Below are 22862 nucleotides of genomic sequence, written 5' to 3'. Positions count from 1 at the left end.
AAAATTATTTTGATTTTTTTTATATTTTGTACCTACATACTGTGTGGTTCAAATTCAATAATATTTTTACTTTATATCTGTGCAAGTGTCGTTTCCTGCAATATTTACGAGTATAACTTTGTAAATATTGTTATATATATGTAAAAGCCTTAATAGGCGTAAAATAAATAAATAAATCCAGTTAGCTATTGTGACTTAATTTTTTTCGACGTATTTAATATGGGTGAATAAATATTTGCAAGCAATATTGTTAATTCTCTATTTGAAATAAGAGATCTACAAATATGACATAAAAAATATGATTACACTGGTCGAGTGATTGAGGCGTTGTCTCGGTAACACAATGATCCTGGGTTCGATTTCAGATACTTTTTTCTGTGTCTTGTTCTGTTTCATTATCATCTTCGTCACCACAAGTGGTTCGCTAAGTGTGGTGACTTAGCAGGGGTATCCGGGTTCATGGGTGAGGTTTGCCCAGGTCTTGGCGGCGAATGCATCTGCCCATCAGCTACGAGGCAGGTTGAGGGAGACCCTTTGACCTCTCCAGCCGAACTCTCTCTATCCATCACCTTGCACCGGTGCACGGAAGGAGGGATGGATTAGATGGATGGAAACTAAAAGCATCTGATATAATAATATTATGTCAGATGTAGAAATTTGTAGTGTGAATATTTAGATCGACAGTTTTAATTACTTATTATATTTTTCTTTATGCGACATACAAAAGTTAATATTTTGACATGTTAATTTTTTAAATCTAACGTAAGTAACATTATTTAAAGTGTGTTATGAAACAGAATGTAAGGAGGTACCACAATTAAAGAAAGTACCCGCGTTTATATATATATTGATTAAATCGATAATACGGGCATTCAAATCCCATTAACAGTGCCCGCAACGAGAATCGGTCCGTTTCAAAATTTGTTTCACGTTTATTCCAAACGCAATTACAGAAAGAATCAGGGATCAATTCAAAATCAATTTATTTTCAAGTTATACACAGATATCAATTGGAATTTTTAATTAAAGCATCTTTAACCGAGAGGTCGGACTACAATAAATAACGCACGATGTACAACGCACAATGTACGATATACTGGCAAGGTCCATCCTACCCACCCAAGTAATAATACAGTATACACCCAGCAGCCAGCAGCTATACGAACAGATGTTTGGGCTCTCGTACCTCGTACCCGGTCCAGCGCATACAACAGGACATTTAGCTATGTGTGTCAAATTTACAACTTTTTCATACTCGAACTCGCCCCGCGGCATTTAAGAATGTGCAACGATGGGCGACGCGCTTTAATGAAAGTGAGCTAATTTCACTTTGCGTCAAAATTCTTTAATCGATTTGGGAGTTACTCGATTTGCACGTAAATTAAATGACGTTTAACATTGTTAAAAAAATCGATTAGTTATCTAATTCAATCATTTTATGCATTTTTCTATCGCATGGAAAAAATATAAGGAGTTTATCCTGTTTGCTGTAAAATTAGTCAGTATGATTTATGCGTGTTAATTTTTAATATTATAAGCAAAGAAAGATGTTTGTACTTACTCATATCAACTCCTGTAGCTCTGACAGTTCCCACAAGAGTGCCTGGAGGGACGTCTTCTCGAACTTTATAGTGATATCTCGGTCGTTCGAAAATAGTAGGACGTTGTGCAGAATCAACGACGCTTACAAAGACTTCAGCGTCGTTTTCAGATCTGAGGCCACCTCCGTCTGTTGCCGAGACATTGAGCTTGTGAAGAGGCTGTGATCTGGATGAGAGCATCCCCGGTCTGCTGACAAATAGTTCTCCGGTGGCTCTGTCGATGCGGAAAACGCCTCCTTCGTTTCCGGCGACGAGCCTGTAGGACACGACGCCTAGACGGCCAGAATCAGCGTCGGTAGCAGCGACGGCTATGACGGGCGTTGTAGCGGAAGCCCCACCACCTGCCCCGCCTTCTCGCAAGGACACGTTGTACTCCCGGGGATAGAACACCGGGCGGTTGTCGTTGACGTCTGTTAGTTGAATCTTGACCATCGCGGTTGTTGACAAACCACCTGAAAACAAATATTAGATTAGTAAAATATTTAGTTTTCAAAAATATTAACCATAAAAAAGTTGAAATTAATCATCAAGGATATAAAAGGCACAGTGATATTTGAACGGATTAAGAATATATAATGTTTTACGACTCCCTCCATTATTTCTTGGCCAATTAATATTAAAAAGATAATATTATATGATGCAATGCAATTCAATAATCACGAAGTTTTGATATCCCTCATAACTTGTCAATTAGTTGGACACGGACACTAACATTTTTGATACGATACCTCTCGGGTAGGTAGGTTTTTTACATGCGGTGCAACTCATAAATTCCATGCTCCAAAACCATATATTTTCGAGGCTTTTATCGCATCAATAAAACCATAAAACGCAGTGCAGTGCAGGGCGAATGATTCACAAGACAACAGACTTGCATTCTGTTTGCAGTTGATGTATTCACCGCGCGAAGTCGAGAGTAAAAAGGCGAAAATGATCAAGTAGGTAGTTGACGAATCTTCCGATAAATCAAATCCTTTGATAGTGGTGGTGCGTGGATGACTGAAACGTTCAAGTCAACAGTGTCTACTACGTCACTCACATCACTATCGTACTGAAAGTTTGAAATATTTAAAACAACTGTGATTTAAGATTTCTCACGGCAAGTGGCAATTAATTCATGTTACTCGTACCTAAACAAAGATTAACTTATTTTTTTTATGTTATATACTAGTTGGGTACTAAGCCGTGTTGCATCCTTCTTGAGCTAACGTTTCTGCTTTACTGAAATTGGTAGGCTATCTGAAACGTTTGCTCTAGTAGGAAGAGGAAAAGCAACGTGGGATAATAACACAAAATAAAGTATACTGATATTATATCAAACAATCAACGAACTTCTGATTTAAGTCCGTTGATTTTTTGAATGGAAAATTATGTACAATATGGTCATGTAATAAATACATAAATGTGATAAAACGAAACCTACTTCACAGATTATTAGCAATCAGATTTTATTTATTTAAAATGGAAAAAAGTGATGTTCAAAAATAATTATGATTTTTGAATGAAGATTTGCCTTTGATAATCCATTCACTGACGCGAAACATGTCGACTTCAGAAGCGATTTTGTTCGACAACGATATAGCCTTCCCCGCCGAAGAACCGTTTAGAGATTGATCCTTCAGGCAGGAAGAGAAAATAATTTAGGATTACAATGTTTTAGATTGTCATCAGCGACATTGATTCCTATGCTCTTAAAAATATCTGAGTTCTCTAAATGTTATTTGGTAAGAGAGGTGTTGGGAAGAGGAGGGAGGTTTGACGAAAAAGGGCTGTGCGGGGTGGGGGGCACTCCGAGGCGTGTGGAAAGGAATGTGTCGCCGTATTTATGAAGTTATCTCCCGATGATATGAGAAAGAGAGAGAGAGAGGGTGAGGGATCAGGGAGGCAGGAGGCAGGAGGAGGCTGCTCGGGTCACGGGGGAAGGCGATCTCTCACGACAATCGTGACGAGAGGAACGCAAAATCATACGAGAGATGGCCAGAATAATAGCAGGACAAGTGCAGCGAGTCCAGGTTAGTAGAGCAGTCGTTACCTACGTTACCTAGCCTAGCCTACCCAGCACAACATCCTTACCTTTTATTTACTATCTTTTCTAATTAAATATAAGGTTTTAATGGTAGGACTCAGGTAAAGCTCACATTCTCTAAACGAACATTATAAAAGAAGGTAAATAAATTAATATAGTGTAGTAAATGAAAATAAAAAAAATTCTGGAAAATCGTGGGAAAAGACTAATAAAGATACATTGTCCGGATGTGGTTCAGAAAATTTTAATGGATTTAGTGGGTGGAATATGAACATTAAATTTTCCGATATTTAGAAGTATTTTTAATTATTTATATTTTTTTAAGGAAAGACAAACGTACCCGGGTTACGACTAACCTGACAATATTTGAAATCTCCAATGGGAAATGTGAATCTTATAATCTTAATATCTTTAAAAATAGTATTCTAACTTGGCTGAGGATTAAAATTCAGCAAGTAACTTTGGGATATTTTTTATTCAATAATTTTGTTTTTGTAAGCAGAGGCACTTTTAGATTTCGTGATTCTTCTCATAGTTACCGCGATAATAAATATGTCATTAAGCACTCAAATACTAACAAGCCGAAACAGTAATTTGTATTCAAATTGAATCTACGATGACTACATTGATGTATAATATTTAGATGAGACATGAAGCGAAAAAATAGGTTGCACTTTTTCACCCCCAACTGACCTCCAACTCTCCCAACGACCTAACTAAAACTACCCAATCTGGTCTACGCGCACCGCTTATTGCGTTCTAATAGTGGAACAAGTTTCGACGAGATACGTATGCAGTAGCGCCTCCAATTGTAGCTCTATGGATAAGACTTTCCATGCACTCTAATCAACGCAGTATTTAGATCCTTACAGAATTTCTATATACTACAGATTGCCGCTGCCATTTTGAATTATGCTAAAGAAGATCTAATAGTGTGTATTTATATAATAAAATTTATTGCCCCTTCAACTAAGTAATAGTACTGATGTAATAAACTTACGACTGCCCTAACCCAGCGGTGGTTAATCCGACTTGGACGTTTATGATTCTGCACCGTCATCATCTCATTTATGTATTTTAAAACAACTTTATGCAGCGAAAGTTGCGGAGATCGCGCCGCGGCGAGTCGTGTGCCGAGTTGAAAAATGATATCGCCAGTGTAAATAATGTGGCCCAAGTGAGGTAGCGAGTAGCGACTTCTGTATACTTGGTACAAAACAAGGTATACCTATTACCTATTCAATTTGCCGCCCTATTGCCGCCCTTCGCTGTTCGTGGGTCGCTAGTGGTCTAGTCACGGTGACTTCACTATTCAATGGCTTATACTTTGTAAGTTATCATCTCACGCATTTTTTTATAATCACAGTGTTAATGTTAGTTCTCAATTTACTAATTTCTAATTATATTTAGTATATTTGCGGCACGTTCCAGGGTGGAAGATATTATCGGTATCGCCCTGGTGTAAGACCACCATTCAGAATTGAAACATTACTTGAAATGGATTTGGCCGTGTTTGATGACCAGATCTGAATAACCAGGTACTTCGCCACCTTCACCTTCCACATCTCCTTCCTCTCCTCACTACCTTCAGTCTCACAACATACCCCTATTGATAATGCCGTAGTCTCAGTGGCTCTATACGGTTGGGAGCAGTTGGGGCTATTAAGCGTGTCTCACTTCTGTTCCAAATGATGTGTTGGTCTCTTACTATGTAGACAGCTTAGTTTAGGTCTCTCAACAGTTCTTCGTCCTGCAGGCTTATTATGAAAAAGCCTATTTGGTGGTCGGCTCGTCTACTCTTTTTTCATGTCCTGTCCAGCAGGACGTTCCGGCCAATATATAGAACAAGAATACACAATATTCTTGTACGGCTCCAAATATTCGTTGTAGAATGTTTCTCTGGTTTTCCCTTTGTAAAGCTAAGCCATTTCAGCATTAAAGTAGTTCAGCCTTTAGTTTCTGCAACTTCCTGACATGTTCTTTGCAATCAAAATTTGCAAGATTGCTCCTTTTGATTAGAATCTTTATTAACCTTGTCTGCAGCAATAATCTATTATAAACTACTTTTATGATTGGGACCACTGGATATCCACCAAAGTTTTTTGCAATCTTCTCATGGTAAGTCACCTGGTTTGCGATTCAGGCGGTTTCATCTATGTCCTTCTGAAGGCAACTTTTATACGTTTCCATCCTCTAGAGTTACGCGTCCTGCCAAAATCATTTATTTTCTTGCTTGTTTCTTTGTCAATTCATTTCGTATCCGATATCTTCCGGCACTATTCGATGAGTATCACTCCATTTTTCACTCCACGTTGCTTCTTCCAATACTTCCAGTTTGTGGTCCACCATTAAATTAAAGATCCACGTTTCGAATCATTATGTTCCCAAGATGCGTTTTTTTGCACAAGAGAGTCATAGTATCCACGATTCTGCCATCATAATATCGTTCACAATGTTGATACAGCTATACTCGTTGCGTTACTAAGTGCGCAGAGTTATATACTCGTACGTTGATCTTGCCAGATTGCATCAGATCCCAACCACGTGAGAAGTTGCAGAAAGCCTCGTTGGTGTTGGGTGTTAATATCAGTTGACGGTCAAGGTGATTTCAGATGACACTTCAGGCGATGAGATCTTTCAATCAAGGACTATCGTTACGAAGGTCTGCAGGTAAATTGCTTTTCTGCCTACGCCATTGTTTCTACTTGAAGTTCGTGATTCACGGTAAGATTTTATTTACTTAGATAAAGATTTAATTTTGATTCAAGAAGGGAATTGAAAGGTGAAATTTAAGAGAATAGCAAAAAGATTCTACCTAGAAGGAAGAATGCATGAATAAAATTCGACAACAAAACTTCTAATCAATATTATCATTATAAGGAGATTGTATTATTATCAAACCCATGTTAAAACAGTTGATTTGAACGATGTCAGTAAAGAATTTTTTTTAAATATATCAGGTGACTAAAATTTTATTTCATTTTTAAGGACGTTATTTTAAAATAGTATATTAAAGTATAAGTGGATAAACAGGTCTTTAAAACACGCGCGATTTTTCGAGCACGACGGCGTAGCCGAGTGCTCGAAATAAAGCAAGTGTTTTAAAGACCAGTTATCCACGAATACTTAACGCTATTTTTTTTATTGGTACACTTTGAAAACATAAATATTGATATTATTATTAAAAATTTGGAAATAAGAACTATTAATGAATTCGTGATGTGACATCACAATATCTTGTTGTCATGGAAATGAAAAACACAAACATTAATTTGCAATCTGTCACATAAGATTAATAGTTGACATCACAGTTTTTACTAGTTATTGTGTGTTGTAAAATGATAATAATAATAAATAATATATTTCAAATAATACGAACTGCTCTTTTCAAATCCATTTAAATAATTAGAATGTAAACGATGTAAAAAAGAATGTAAACCTTGAATAAAATTTTTGAAACATTTGTAATGTTTTATTTGACGTTTAAAATATTCCTGTCAGATTAATGGTGCTGCCAGACGCAAAGCTCACATCAAAAGTTAATGTACAGCGCATCATCTTTTCTACCGACACACGACGCTATCAAATATTTCTTCCTATGGTAGGAGAGGGGGTCAGTTGAATTGGAGAGCGGCCGAGGAACATAATTTCATCTGTCAAAGTGACAACTTTACTTACTGACAGCTTGAGCACGTTTTCGAAATGGATGATACTTGTCGCCTATTGCTGGATCTGTTGGACAGCTCATCCTCAGATGATGATGCCGCCAACTATATAATTATAAATGCTATTTATAAACTTTTTACATTTTAAACAATCTGCGCGTAAATAGCGCATTTTCATATAACCTGACATAACCTCTCCGTCGAATCAGGAAATTCGCAGTTCGCACGCCGATCGACGAAAGCGACATATAATAAATTATTGTAAAATAAGCTCAAGTCAAAGTCAAAAGGCGAAAATTTGTTTACTTCAAATTCAAATATTGATTATATTTATATTTTAAATATATGTTAAGTATGTTTGCCAAATAAAGTTTTTTTTTATGTTTCTAAATTTACTAGCACACATGACGATATGAGCTAACATAATAAATAAGAAATGCATTATTAGGCTGCTTATGTCATGGCTGTCAAAGGGAACACGGAACTTAGTCGGTAGCTCCGCAATTAAAATGACCCCCTCTCCTTTTTACGGCGGAGAGGGGGACGCATAACTTTTCAAATATCGCGTCGGGAGCGGTTACGTAAAATAAATTCGGTTAGCGAAGTTCAGAACCACACTTATAGCGCGTTATCTTTTTACGTGTGTCGGGTCTGTATGGGATTGTATGGCGAGCGCTATTGTGCTTTATATTATCTGTTGATGTGAGCTTTGCGTGTGGCAGCACCATTATAGTTAAAAGTTGACATTGACTTCACATTTTGTTGATTTGTTGATGTTGCCATGGTAACTTTAAAAAACGCGCGTTCGAGATGCTACAGCTGCCAAAAGTAATAAAATCTTATATCATTTCCCGTATCTGCATTCGATGACATCTGTGATAGAAGGGGTACTAGATGTCAGACGCTAATCGGATATACAAATCTGATAATGACAAATAAATGTCACGAAGCTGGTACTCATGTTCGAAAGCACGTCAAAGGGAATCAGTGTCGAGTATTATTCTATTAAATAACGTTGGATATTCCGGACCTATAACCCACCGGTAAACTGTGGAATATAGCATACCTGTACCAGGTTCACAGAATGACGTAGAAGGCCTACAGTGTTGTGGTATTGGATCCCACCCAAGTATTGAGAGGAAACGGGTTATCGAGGAAGTTGAGTTTATGTAACGTAAATACTAGTCAACACTGCATTAAAAGTCTAATTATAATTTAATAGCAAATTTTTACGTCTTACACATTTTCTGATGGTATGATAAATACTAAGTTTTCATGTGGATGTAGTTGATTCTTGATTGCAAGTTTTATTCACCCGTTTTGTCAACGAAATCCTTTGGTGTACTTTCAACAGAAAACTTAGAAAACGGGTCCATCAGTATCCGCTGATTGTTTCGAACATCATAAGCTCCCTAGTCAATTGGAAATCAACAACCTATAGTTAAAACTCCATTAATTTATAAGAATACTTTCATTTAGAATTATATATCCTTAAAACGCGGGAAATCATGAGAAATATGTTCGTATTGATTTGTCAACTTGATAGAATTCATCACAGATAAAAATCATTATTATTTGGTGTAATAGGCTACTGCCGTTCGCATTTTATCGTAATGTAGAGCTCTTCGTGATCCTTCTCAATAAATTAGATGTGACAACCCGCCTTGCAAAGTCGTCTTAACCATGGGCGAAATTGTTCCTATGACTTTACACTGTACTTATAGGGAAGCACTTGTGAGGAACCATTAAAACGTAAAAGGCAAATTAACTTGGAAACTAACACTAATAGTGACGAATTGTCGTATTTACCTCGATCAGTAGCGATGATGGGGAATTCGTAAACGTTCCTTGTTTCATAATCGAGTTCATTGGAGATGCAGATTTCGCCGCTTCCCGATTTGACTTCGAATTCGTTCATCTTCCCAAAGCCCTCTCCGAGGGTGTAGTTAACCATGGCATTCACTCCGCAATCATGATCTGTCGCTGACACCTGGAAACAAAAAAGAATATTGTAACCTGATGAAATAGAAAACAAATTTACATTATATAAAAATAAATAACAGAAACAAGAAGAAAAATATCACAAAATCAGATAAAATAACATTACTGTATTGGGTGGCACATAAAAACAAAAACAAAATACAAAACAGAGACATAGTTCAATAACAGCATTGAAAAAGTTATGATCTGATTAACATACATAATATTTTCATAAATTGTTTAGAGAATACGCGATGTCACTTATTTTCTAAATCACATTTTTATATCTAGATTATATTTTAATATTTGGTATTTAAAGAATAATAAAAATTGATCATCACCCTAAACAATTTTAGAGTGATAAACGGTTAGTACCTAGACTTTAAGATCTGAGTAATTATCATATCGTCATGGTTTTGTTTATTTTATGATTGAATCTTTGCGCCGTCCAATAATTATCTGATTCCAAGAAACGTTAATTTCAAGAACAATGCACGAATTTTCAAAATAGAGTGGTGCTTTATGGTATAGCCACAGGTACATTAATATCCATGTGAATTGTTTCACAACTCAAATCGAAACAAAACAATGACACAGCAAATTGCACCTAGAAATGGCTGAGTCGAAATGCACTCAGATTCAAAACCACTCAAGATTTGGTTTTATCTAGCGTAATGGTATAAAACAATTATAAACCATCCCGTAGCAGTTTATACTACCGTGTACTTATGTTAGTTAGAATAAGTATGACGTTTAATAAAATGGCAAATTATTATAGATCGTAATCAAACCATTATTGATCGTAATAACATAAAACACCAATGTTAAAGAAATTGTTGTGATGATCTAAGAACCTGCAAATATAATACCTCAAAGGGGAGTGTTGTAAAATGACTAGAGTTATTGCCTTTTCGTTCTAACAAAGGACGACTGAATTTATTAAAAAGGGCAAACGTTGAAAGACATCTTAGTCTCCTTGTTTGAATTTCAAATCAGCATCCCTGAATTCTTAGTAATGCCTTTATTATTACCTTCATGACCGTTCAGTGAACTGTTATTAACACCAAAGGAATTTTCGAAACTTCAAACAGATACACTGATTTGGCACCTGAAATCTTTTTTTTTCTGTCTGTTTGCCTACCACAGTGATTTGATGCTGTAGTATTATCGTTGATGGGTGAACTCGCTAGGCGTGAATCTTGCAATTGGACCAATCTTCAGTCTCCATCTAAATGTGTCTCAAAACCATTATTACGATTATTGCAGGATCATTCATCAGTCAGCGGTTTTTGCAACCGACATGACTTGAACCCATGACCCCGTTACCCCGTGATCAGATGTGTGTAAACAATTCTGCTTCCATGCAAAAACAAATGAATGCATCTGTCAAAACAATACAAGTGTAAAATTTCGATGTTTATTTATGGTTTGGAGGATGGCAAAGCAAATACAGCTTAGTAGTCTGAGTTTTGAAAGTTGTGAAAACGGTAAATTTTTCTAAAAACATCAAAATTGGGATTTAGGTTTTTAGAATCTTAAAATTTTCTTTTTACAACTCGAACCGGTTGCTGACCAAACCCATTTTAAATGCGGTCCAAAAACGGGTGAATTGTGTAAATTTGACTTCACGAATGATACTAAAATTTGGGCAATAACAGATTGGAGCGCCACGATCCTAAGAAAGAACCCTCCCGATGATTTGATTAAATACAAAACCCCCCGGGAGATGGAATTGTTCGCGTCTCGTCGATCATTTAAATGCCAGTAAGAGAACCTTCAAATTCACGATTTAAATAATTGCGAGCCATTAAAAAGGCAGAGAGTTAATAGTGGTCGGCTAGAGCCATAGGCCAGCGGTTTCACGGACCCTGGACGAGCCCCAGGCCATCGTAACTTCTTTGCAGGGCCCTTGGAATACAACGTACTCGTCGGTGTCTTACTTTACAAGCACTTGGTTCTGCTCCCCGGATACTTATGACTGGGAACAGCAATGCATTTACATTAAAACAATGTTTTCAGTACTCATATTTTAAGCTTTTTTTATTGAGAAAACATTCAAGGGAAACTTTATTTTCATGTCTAGTAGCTACACCAGTGGGCTATTTAAGTAGATTGTGAGGCTATCAAGAGAAGTGTTTTGGGAGGCGTTTTAAATGATTTGGTAGGTGGTAGGCATACTTTGTTCATTTATTTATATATATAATTGAAATTTAAAGAATGGTACAAATTATTAATAATATTTAAGATAACATTATCATTTAATAATTTAATTACCCAGAAACTAGAGCAATATTCTCGGGTCTAACTGGGGAGCTAGTCTACGAGTATTTACTAATACTTATAAATAATAAAGGTGTATGTAAAAAAATAGAAGGTACATCTAGTTTTCCAGTAAGTATTATTTAAAATGTTATAAATTTTGGACAGTAAAATATATATTAATATATTTTAATATAAACACTGTAGATTATTTAGCGCATTTATGACGAGATCTACGTTTGAGGCAAATTAAAGAATTCCGTTTCAGAAAATTTGAAAAATAATTGTGACAAAAATTTGAGACAAAAGTAAAAGAGGAAGTGAAAATCCAAATTCACATGTCTTTATATATTTGATAATATAACAATTCTTTTATTATTATTAAAATATTCACAAACAAATATATAATTTAGAATTGATTGAAAATAGAAGAAAATATACCGCACAGAGTTTTGGCGGCCGAGCGGAAAGAGCCGACGAGTCATGAGGCTGGCCGAATGAAGCGTCGTTCCACGCAAAAGCGTAGTCTTATCTTGCCACGCTTGCCAAGTAAGATTCGGTTTTATTCCCCAAGGCGCACCAAAATATGTTTTACACCAAAAATATACTTGAATATAACAATCCATAAGCTGCACTATCACAAATGAGGATAAAAGTTTTCAAAACCAAGCTTAAAGGTACGAATAGATGCTTTCTACGTGTAGAGTTTACCTAATTATATAAAATAGTGTCAGTAAATAAATTACTCGAAAATGCATGAAAACTAAATGAGAAGAAAATATTGCAAAGTCAAGTTAATCTTAATATATGAGTCGGGTTGTATCCATACATTATGATTTTAGTTTGTAGAGGATGTCAATAGAGAATGGCTTGATGTTTAGATATTTAAGTTACCAAGTTTATAAGAAGAACGGTTGACCAAAATCATTTCATTTTACCCCAAAAAATTAAAAGACAGAGAAGAATGATTTCTATCCATAAATAGAAGGGTTTTTTTAATATGTGAAATCGCACAAGAATCCCGACCGGTCCCAACCGTCTGAAGCCAGTGTAAATATGTCAACCCCAATTGGAGTATGTCGTGAGGCTGAAGATAATGGGGAGAGGAATGAGATGGGGAAGAGGAAGGTGGGGAAGAGTGTTGATTGAGGAACAGCAATAATTGATTATTATATAGTCAAAGTCTTTTCTTATTAAGATTATTATATAATCGCCTCTTTCAAGTCCTATTCCTCGCAAGAAGCGATGTTGTACGGATTAGCATAGAAAGGAGACCAAATGACATTACTCCCAGCGAGAGCTTGTACGTACGTCATCGACGATAGGCCTCTTACTTCTCTTGCATCTTGTATAAAAAAAAAGACAGAATACACTAGGGCAATGACCTCATGTACAACCTTTCGCTGGAACTTGTATAGTATAATATTCAAGATTCACGGCGTTTTAAACTAGTGAATATTATCTACCCCATAAGAGCAGTTCCTTGAGGAACCTGCTAGAAACATGGTCGCATTCATTGGAAAGGAATTACCAGCTCAAACGGCGTACATAGTACGTACCTAGTATGTCTAAGAACCCAGTGCCAACCCGGTACGTGTATGTATCAATACGTATCCAGTATGTCTTAGTACCTAGTGAATGAATGAACGGATCATAGAAGATATTATGTCACCCGGGCCGCGGCACATCGAGCCTGGTGAGACGAAGAGAGTGCCGGGATTCGATTACCGACGAGGCGTCATTTGTTTCTGTGACGTCGGGTCGATTGGGGGGGGCGATCGATCATCGCCGCCCCCCGCCCCCGCCCGCGTGCCCTCGTCCGGGTCCTCCCGCCCCAGAGGGTCGTGTAAGTTGTTATCGTCGAATTTATCAATCTCACCTTAACACATTCCGGCGACGGAAAAATGATCAATTAAATCTGATGCCCGTTGGTGACGGCAAAGGGCGATGAGTTTTGCGGCGGGCTATTTTTGTATTGACAAGTTTACTAAGCATTAAACACTTCTTATCAAATGTGCTTACTAAACCATGTATTAGAGAATAATTATGAAAATAATTTTATGACTTTTGTAAGGCGTCGTTTTCGTTCACTTGTAGGGGACTGCAGATATTTCGCGTCATAAACTATATCTAGCCACCTAGATAAGTTACCCAAATAAAAATGCATTATGCAAAATATCTTTACGGTACACGGTACACATATCATCCCATGAACCTTTAAATTTAATATGAACTGTTTAAAAAATACAGCAAAATATCAATTTGTATTTTTTAATAAACTATTGTTCAATTAGAAAACAAAAGGTTAAAAACAGCCAAAAAACAGCCAAAAATTCATGTTTTATTTTTGTTTGAAATAATGGCGAGCTGTTGTCCGGAAGGCGTCAAACGTAGTTGCTTGTTAAGTTTGATGCAACTTATTATTATTATAATGGGCAACTGAACTTTTAAAAATAATCTTCAGCATCTATAACGTCTAACGATTTTCTTCTTTCCTTTCCGTAAAGCGTGCAGATTATAATCGGCGAGCTTTTGCCATTTAGGCGCTATTAAAAGCACTACGTTCAAGTTTAACGCGCTCTCGGCGCTGGTACGTGTTGATAGACGCAGGTACTGAAACCACAGGATTGATAGACAAGATTATATTGCTAATGGTAGATTAACGGATTATTCTTGGCAGCCTAAATGCTTTTATTCAGAATTAAAGCTTTGAAGGCGTACTCTTAAATGGATTTTTCGAAACTACACCAAAAAGCTTTCGATACTGTGACATACTTTCATTGCTAAACGATTTGTTTAGAATATTCACATCTAGCTGTATAGGTGACGGACATCAACACGTACGGACACTCTCAAATGTATATTCCAACAAATTCTAAGTAAATAGAGATAGCTTGAAGCACAAATGATGTCCATTGTACCTTTATAAACCATAATTTTGAGATATCTAACTGAATTGAAAGATTGAATTTATTAAAAAAGGTGTTGGTGGTTTAGTACAGAATAAATATTTTTTATAAAAAAATCGAGTACTTGCATAATTTTTATAGATTTATAATATCGTCGGAATTGTGTGGTTTAGACATGCCATGTTTTAGCATAAAAATATATATGTGATTCCTCCTAAGTAACTCATATTCACCAGAAAGTAAAGATACAATGCTTGTATCTTTACTTTCTAATCTAAGATTTAAGCGACAAAGCTATTGAAATTGATGTTGGCCTTAATTATCTTAAATAACTTTAAGGTTATGTATTATTATGCACGTTAATAATACGTCACACTTGAAGCATGTGTTCAGTTAAGAGATTCTGAAACGAAATACATATAAATAAATACAAACCGGCAAAAAGTAAGCAAAAGTTCACTGAATCCAATAATTCACACCGAACAACTGAATGAATAATTTTTTTAATGATAAAATAATTTACAAGACAAGGTTTTTATGCGCAGCACAAAAAATAACAAATTATTATAAGCAATAATTATTAGCCTGAAAATTGTCAAAAAATCTAATAAGCAATATTTGTTAAATAAAAATATTTGTACATATTTAATTAATTGACGGGGTTAAAATAAGCCGATGTAGCGTAGAGGTTAGCGCAGCTGAGCGTTCATTTCCCGTCGGCGACATTTATTTTTTCTCGAAAGATTTTTTCAATTTTTATTGGTATAGCTGGCTAATAATTATTAGGTACTTATAATAATTTGAAATCATTCGCTTAAATTATTAAATCTCCTACATTGCGCAGCGTTCTGACATGGGATGCTTCGAGCAATCGTGACACTACCTTTGTAAATGATATCGGATCACATCGGAAAAGGCGATTCCTGATTTAAGCAGACGACAAGAGACGATGCGTGCGAGTAGGTAAGTGTACATGTGTGAAGAACGAAGAGACGTCCCTTTTCAACGAGATTGTAAAGCCGTGTTCCGACGCAGCCATTCAACTTGAATTTAGTGCTGTTGAACGAACGAGCTTTATAATATTATTCATTCAAAGTAATCTTGCCGATAATTCAAGAATCAAATATGTGATTTTATGCAGAAAGTTTCCTCGGAGTAGGAAACTCAGGGGGGTGACAGATTACGCTATAATTTCAAAGCGTTTTGTATAACTCCTTATTGCTCGCCACACAATCCCATACAGACCTGTCACATCAAAAAATATGATGTGCTATAAGTGTATACCCTGTGATATGCTAGCCAAGCTGCATAATTACCCGACTGTCATCTGTCAAAGTGACAGATCCCATACAAATAAATGATATTTGACGCCAGTTTCCCAATTGATCTGACCCCCTCTCGGTTATAGCGTAGTGTGTCACCCTAACATATAATACGTATATGCCACGCCCAAATTATGCGCGCATAATATAGCGTAATGTGTCTAAGCATTCATTTGTAAGTAAGTAAGTAGCCGAAATCGCTCATTCTGTTTGCAGTCTGTGCAGTGGCGGATTTAATTTTTGGGATCCGAAATAATATATCCGCAAAATATTTTTTTAATATATCCATTAAATTACTAGAGATTGTAGATGAGATGTACAAATAATGTTGTTATGTAAAAACCTACAAAAACAATGTCTTTTACAAATTAAACTAAAATATAGGCTTCAGAAAAACACACCAAAATATCGGAAAATTTATATGGACACCAATAAACTTAATTATGTTAAGAATACATGATTGATATTATAAGCTTAAAACAAAGTCATTGTTTAAGGTACACAAACGTGTTAACATGAAACTAATACTTAAGGTGAGTTAATAAAATATCTCAAAACTTATGGCAAATTAATTTCTGATAATCGTGAACGAAAACTATAGATGTATTACTTCAAAATACCGTGACTCTCAACACATGCCGCATTTTGTAACGTAAAGGCTCCATGGGCGTATAAGGAGTACGTAATAAATAAACAAGATTTTGCGAAATTAATTTGCTTCCTTGATTACTCTTTTTTATAATTTATTTTTTTTGATATTTGTAAAAGTTGGCTGATGTAAACGTAATTAGCTAGCGTCACTTCCTAATTAGTAAAATTAGGAAAATGACGCCTAGATGGTTTGGGCACGAAGAGAGAATGAACGAAGAAAGGAGGGTAAGGAGAATATATGACGCGAATATGAATGGTAGAAAAAGGACGACATGGCACGATGAAGTGAACCAAATAAATTAATATATTTTAAGAGTCAGAATGACAGAAGTGTGTGTATGATGTATGAATGTAAATGAGTAGGTATGTTGTGTGCCGAAATCGAGTTGTTTGGCGGTCCGTCCTATGCCTACCCCTGCGGAGAAGCGGTGTGCTGGCATAACATTTTGATAAGTTGTTTGATAAGTATAGTATTAAAATAATAATGAATTAATAAGTGTATGTACTTTTAACTGGTGCCTTAGCCTACTAACATATTTTGTATTAATATGAATAACAAAGAGAAGAAATAGAATAAAATAAAATATCCAATTAAACATCAGATTAACTGCTGCTTGGGTAGCATTCTAATTTAAAAGTACTAGGTAGATACATATATACACATAGTGATAAAGATTAGAACATAAAGGTATCTTTTACATGTTTTTTTTGTTGGATTGCTAATTCATTAATTAATTATTATTCATTAATTATTTGCTAATTCATTAAGAATCTCTTCAATATATTGCATGCCTTACGAACATAGACTACACCAATGCTTACGAATGAATTGACAGGTTTCGATTGTATTATCATGATGTCAGAACACGTGTTCATGAAAATCAGAATATTTTTGCAAATCGTCATCATAAATTATCAAAACAAATTCAAGGCGATTTCTATGCAGTCATTTTTTCGGTGCACATATAATGCAGTTTTTTTTGCTGGGCCCAAAATTAGAAGTTGCGCCACTGGTTAACCGCTGGCACAGTCCAGTGTCCGATCCCATTGCAAGAAAAGGACAACTTGCTTGCCACAAGAGCGACCTTTACTTTAGTGTTATTTTGAAGTCGGAACAATCTGTACTCGGGGGTGTGGGCGATTGGACGACTGGCGTTCAGGTCGCCGCGACTAACACGATGGTAATTAGTGGACGATGTGGCTAGTTGTTGATTGCTATCGTGTCCTGATATTCCCCTCCTCGGATTATTTGTCGCCCGTCCTTTTGGCATTTTATTCTCACTCTTTTCTCTTGTCGGGCACCTTCCACCTCATGTTCCCCTGATACCGGAGACCGGTTGACAGCTCGTATTTTTTTTTGTATTTATCCGCCTCTTGACACATGGTCATTAATGCATCGAGGTGTGAAAATGAGTGGGAAAAATTCATTGGAGTGAATTAAGTTTGAGATTTTATTTCGGAGGAAACAATGTTAATATCACAACCGCGGTATAGTGAGAAGGTTAAACCTTACAAAGCCAGCCCAAACAAGTGAATATCATTAAAATTAGTTTATTTATATTTCTATCATCGTAACTTATGGAGCTTTCTTTGGACGCGCGTCATAAATTTTTCCCATTATTTTAAAATTAAAATAATGCGTCGTACTTAGTTAACAGCTTTTTTATTTCTGCCAATAATCTACGCTATTCGTCATGCAGTTGTTTAGCACCAACAAAACGAGTTACAGAGGCATTTAAGGAAATAATTAATACTCTCTTGAAATTATTGATTTATCATTGGTATGTGATTGTAAATGCGAATAATTGAAAGTCTTGGGCTGGTACTTGTTTAATTGAACGTGTATTAATGCGTAAAAAATGACATTGCAAGGAAATAACAATATACTTGTTTTTGTTCTTGTATAAACCACTCTATATTGTAATCTAGCGATCGACAGTATTCTTTATAAAGTTATAGTCAATAACAGCATGAAAAAGAACGTGGTACAACAAGTAGGAAGGTTTTGTTTGAAAAACAATTAACCAAGTATTAGTCTCGAAACTAGTACCTACTCATCCAAATGCATTGCTTGATTACAGCATGTTTCAAATTATTTGTTCGACTTCAGAAAAGAATATTCCAGGAAAGGAAAAAAATATTATTTTAAACCTACAAAAACATTCTCAATGACGTTTGCCTAGAACATCAATGTAGAAAGTGATACACACAAACCTAAACTTGTGTTGTCTAATTCAAATAACTCCTATTTTAACTCGACTGTTGTGCATTTCGCCAGTTCCGATTAAATAACAATAATTATTATTTTTATTCCAAGATGTGGGGAGGTTAGTGCAATCCCACAGGTCCTATGATGGTGGCCGTTTTAATGTTTCAGCAAAGATTCTATTTTCAAATGTGAAATTTTCGTATTTATTTAGACTTCCTTAATCGCCCTTTTTCAGTATTATGGTACCTACCTGAAGAAAGTTAAGAATATTTTTTTATTGTGACAGTGATGTTTCTTTAGACAAATTCAACAATACCTTATTTTTTTTAAATACATAAAATATTCAGTTGTAAATTAAATAGGTAGGTATTTAAGTTCCTGATATAAATACAAACTGATACAAATATTATTATAAGATTAATAATTATAAACATAATAATTTGTTTGCTAGTTCTACTATTCAGAGAATTTCAAATTAAGCCAGGTATTTCGAAATCCAACTAAGAGTTTAAATTAAGATAGGTAATTAAAACTAAGGTGACTTTAGTTGCGTTAGGTGACTGTGGTCTGTGGGTAGTGATGCTTGTAGGCAACGTGGTTTAAACTCGCTCCAGTAACAGGTCTATGCTGCATGAATTCCTCTGGCTCTCAGCTAGCGAGCAAGCTGCCTTAACAGAAGGTCCTGATACGTGATATGAAAGATATTATTGAATAAAACAGTCGTGATCAATCATTAATACGAGAAACAGCATTCACATTTATTAAATGCGATTTCTGTACGAATAAAACATTAAAATGTTTATGCGCACTCCGGATCAAAAGCGCGGCATATTGTTACTTCTATATCTTAACTTCAAATAGGGAATTCATTTTTACTTTTAGCATGACATATATTAATGCATATTTTTTTCACAATTAAAACAAATTAACCTGGAAACATCAAGATTCTTAACTTTATTGACATTTTTTTACTAAAAATCGCGAACCAGAGTGGTAATTGATAAACAACGACTATTCGAAATCGAAATGTTATTTGAAATGGCTTTGGCCGTCTTTGATGACAAGACCTGAAGAGCCATGAACTTACAAACCTCCCTATCTCCTTCCCCTCTCCACTACATTGATTCGTCATAATCTTCATCATCCATATACCCCAATGGAGATGCCATGCACCCAGTAGCTCTAGACTCTTGTTTTCCGGATCCCTATTCCGGTTTACTGTAGTTGTTGAGCTAACATTTCGGATAATCTTGCAGTGTCCATCATAAATCAGGGCACGTCTCACAAAAATGTATGAAGTACCTACAAAATGATTTAACACTTTAACAAATTGCCAACTGTCCTTTAAAATCATTTGCTACGAATTTCCAGAACTTCATGCTTCATTTTATACAACTTCGCTTGTTTCAACGTAGCGTAAAAAAGAAATAATCTAATTAAATATAACTAACTAATCATTACGTCATTTCCCCGCAGGGGTAGGCAGAGAGGATGTACCGCCAAAAAACTCGGTCTTGGCACACACTCGTTGCCTCATTCACATTCATACATCGTCTCATACATACTCTTCTATTATTCTGACTCTTGACATGGCCCGACTCAAGTATCTGATTCACTTGATCATGCCATGTCTTCCTCGGGCATTGCTTTCTTCACCCATTCGCTCGACATGACCAAACCATCCCTTTAAGTAAATATACTAAAATATCCTTATACTAAACGTTTATGGCCTATTCTTTTTAATGACAAAAATGGTACTCATTGAATTGAGTTTTAATCGGTTCGTCTCATAAAAGATATCAGTGTAAAAGGCTGTTAAATAATGAACATAAAAGCTTGTTCAGAGATAAGACCAAGAAATGTATAGATGGAGAAGATAAGCCTATCCAAGTCTATATCATATTTGCAAATAAAATGTCCTATCCGGTTGTAAAGGCAAGTTTCACAGGCGTGGGAGGTGTAGAACTATCGACTGCACTTATTAATTCTCCCCATTGAAATAATACCTGTTTCGTTTTAGTTACATGGATTTTAGTATTGCTCGAATAATAATAATAAACAATGAGATACCAATGTTGCTAATTAAAGGTTTATCAAATATTTGATAGAAACAGAAGCAAAATACCTTTATCTGTTCACCTCAGTTCATTGGGTGTATATCGAATTGTAATATTATATTTTTTGTGCCAAAGAACATTTCTCCCTCTTTTGTGTTGTTCTTGTTCACGTGCACAAATTACGAGATAATCTTTCCTACCCGTGAGTGGACAGCACGGAGAAAAATGAATATTTTCAATTTATTAAGAATCTCTTAAAATTATTGTTAATCCAGTTTAAAACGGGATTGCAGGCCGTTTCCTGATAAACTTTTAGTAAATTCGTAATAATATCGGAGAACATGTACATGCACCTGCGATTGTCTTGATAATAAGATATATAATAACGAAATGCGAAATCTTATCATGTTTATGAACCTGTGTTCCGACATCGTGATAATATTTTACTTAAAGTTTATCAAGAAATCTATCAATTCATTCGTAAAAGGCCTGCAATCCCGTTTTTAATCAGATTACGAAAAAATTTAAGAGTTTCTTCGTGTGCTTTATATATAAGGCCTATATATAGGCAAAATTCACATTCTGTCAAAAACCAAGCTTCGATACCAAAATCAGAATGGAAAAAGCCCTGAAAAGGCCTGCAATCCCGTTTTTAATCAGATTGCGAAAAAATTGAAGAGTTTCTTCGCGTGCTTTATATATAAGGCCTATATATAGGCAAAATTCACATTCTGTCAAAAACCAAGCTTCGATGTCAAAATCAGAATGGAAAAAGCCCTCGAAGCCATTTTTCAGTTAGCTTTGTTCAAGTAAAAATAGCTAATCTACGACAAGTACTTTATGAATCTTTAAAAATCATATTCAACAGATACTTAATGCGCTTTCTGCGTAACAGAATTCTTCAATATTCCAAGGAAAACTAATATCGTATCTGAAACATTTGTTGGAAAATTTTGGATACCAAATGAAATAAAAAAGGTCACAATTTTTTATGCAGTTCTTTATCTGAAACTCGAAACAAATTTATAAAATGTAACATTTCTTCATTGTTATCAAGTTTAATTTGTAGAAATCCGCTTTCTTGTAATTTTTTTTTTCATTTATGTCTTCAATAATATTACTATAAAAAAACCGTTAATTTATTAGTTCCGCTGTGTAATTATTATGAAACAAGAAGGTATTATTATACTGTTAAATAATTTGTTTTTTTTTTGTACTAATATTAATAAAAAAAAAACTTTAAAATAAAGAGCTAAACCTTTGGTTTATAACAGCGTCTCAGGACGTGACAACCGCTAGAATAAAATGCATAACAATATATGGTAGAATAGGCATTTAGTGTAAGCAGTGGAGAACTCATTCCGCATTAAGTTGTGCGCACACCGTGTGTGACGTGCGTGGAAAATTGTCCGGGTTATAGGTTATAGAATCATATCCTCTATACGGAGAGCAAGCTCAGGCAATGTGACGACAGAAGGTCTGAAAAAGGCCTGCACGTGATTCTACAACATAGGCAAAGGGTATTAACTTGTCATTTAATAAAATACCCTATACGCCTCTAGCTCGCAGACTAACCTTTTATATAACGTACGTAATTGTACATTGTTAACTGTTCTAATCTACTCTTAAGATCAATTTCATTAGGTAGGTAAAACGAGAAAAAAATCCCTACCGATTAATTACATGTATTAACATTCAATAATTTCACAAACATATATCTACCTACACGTAGAAAATGATGTGCCTTATTCAAGATAGTAGTTTTAATGTATAATAATTGAAAAAGGAAAGTTTATATCTGAAATCAGTTGTTTTTTTAAATATTCTCATTGAAAGTGTATACAGTCAAAAAGTTTATTTTCCTACATAATAAATAAAATAAAAAATAGAATGAATCACAAACATGTTTGAAAGATGTCATATCGTTTTTTTATCTTTTATTATATAATAACAGATAATGTATTATATTAAAACACATATAACTTTATTTATATCACTTTAATATATATATATATATAACCTCTACATGTTTCATGGACAAAGTTCACCTCATCAGAAGCAAGTATATACTTAAAGGGATGTAAAGAAAGTTATTTGTTTTTTAATAAAATAAATAATGAAATTACAAAGTGATAAGCTTTCAGAAGAAATTTTCTTCGAAAAATTAGATAATTTATAGTTAT

General features: G+C 35.1%; 1 protein-coding gene across 1 annotated transcript in view; it reads right to left on the bottom strand.

Annotated features, from left to right (window-relative positions):
- ds (dachsous cadherin-related 1) overlaps positions 1–22862 on the bottom strand; it is a 364082-nt gene that overhangs the window by 71237 nt on the left and 269983 nt on the right. The window contains exons 3-4 of the mRNA XM_089635790.1: positions 9102–9282; positions 1562–2053 (exon numbers count right to left, since the gene is read on the bottom strand). Coding sequence (XP_089491916.1) covers positions 1562–2053; positions 9102–9282 — 673 coding nt within the window. The remainder of the gene's footprint in view (positions 1–1561; positions 2054–9101; positions 9283–22862) is intronic.

Source organism: Hesperophylax consimilis, chromosome 9 (genome assembly GCF_061612785.1).
Source record: "Hesperophylax consimilis isolate HC1 chromosome 9, BYU_Hcon_1.0, whole genome shotgun sequence".
Lineage (NCBI taxonomy): Eukaryota > Metazoa > Arthropoda > Insecta > Trichoptera > Limnephilidae > Hesperophylax > Hesperophylax consimilis.
The sequence above is the reverse complement of the archived record's forward strand: the minus strand, read 5'-3'. Positions and strand labels throughout refer to the sequence as shown.